Genomic DNA, 773 nt, shown 5'->3' on the forward strand with positions numbered 1-773 from the left:
TGCCACCATGATGTCCCCCCCACGTGACCCCAATGTCACCCACCAGTGACCCCAGTATCACCTCCCCCCCCCCACCACTCCAGTATCCCCTGCTCCGCCCCCACCTCGTATTTCTGGCGCCGCAGCTTCTCCATCAGGTCGAACTTCTCCGACTCCAGCTGCTGGATCCAGTCGTGCAGCTCCTTGGCCTTGGCCCTGAGGGAGGTGGGGGAGGTCAGCATCGCCCTGAGGGGGTTCAGCATCGCCCTGGGGGGGGGCTCACCGCAGCTCATCCTCCCTCATGTGCTCAATGTTGAGGGGCTTCTTGCGCTCAGCCAGGATACGCAGTTTCATCTCCCGCCCCGTCTGCCGCTTTCCGCGCCGCTGCTCCGCCTGGTGGGGGTCGAGGGGAGACGAGGGGACATGTGGGCTTGGGGTTGTCTCTGAGGGGTCCCCAGATTGTCCCCAAGCACCGACCTTGGCCAGGTACCCCCCGAAGTGGGGCATGTTGGACAGGACTTTCTTCTTCTTGGCATCGTCCTCGGCGCGTTTCTTGGCCTCCTCCTCCTCCTTGCGGAGCTTCTCTTCCTGAGGGTGACAAAAAATTCCTCACTGGCATCCTGGAGTCTCCAGCTCTGTGGCCCTGAAGCGTCCCCCGGTGCTTTGGGGTGTCCCCAGGTGTCCCCCAGTGCCACTCACTGCCAGCCTTGCTTGCCGCTCTCTCTCCTTCTCCGTGCGGCTCCTCAGCTGCTCATTGCGCTCCGCCCGGCGCCGTTCCTGGGGTGGTCACCAAC

The 773-nt window shown here is 64.0% G+C and overlaps 1 protein-coding gene across 1 annotated transcript; it reads right to left on the reverse strand.

The window, feature by feature from the left end:
• Window positions 1–12: 12 nt before the first annotated feature.
• LOC104917029 (troponin T, slow skeletal muscle-like) lies at window positions 13–767 on the reverse strand. The gene is made up of 4 exons (XM_010728098.3): window positions 679–767; window positions 457–567; window positions 263–372; window positions 13–195 (listed from the first exon to the last, which is right to left on the reverse strand). Exons 2-4 carry the CDS (start codon window positions 484–486, stop codon window positions 36–38), a joined length of 300 nt encoding a protein of 99 aa, XP_010726400.2. The 5' UTR covers window positions 487–567; window positions 679–767; the 3' UTR covers window positions 13–35.
• Between the last annotated feature and the right edge of the window lie 6 nt (window positions 768–773).

Source organism: Meleagris gallopavo, unplaced genomic scaffold, assembly GCF_000146605.3.
Source record: "Meleagris gallopavo isolate NT-WF06-2002-E0010 breed Aviagen turkey brand Nicholas breeding stock unplaced genomic scaffold, Turkey_5.1 ChrUn_random_7180001953769, whole genome shotgun sequence".
Taxonomy (NCBI): Eukaryota; Metazoa; Chordata; class Aves; order Galliformes; family Phasianidae; genus Meleagris; species Meleagris gallopavo.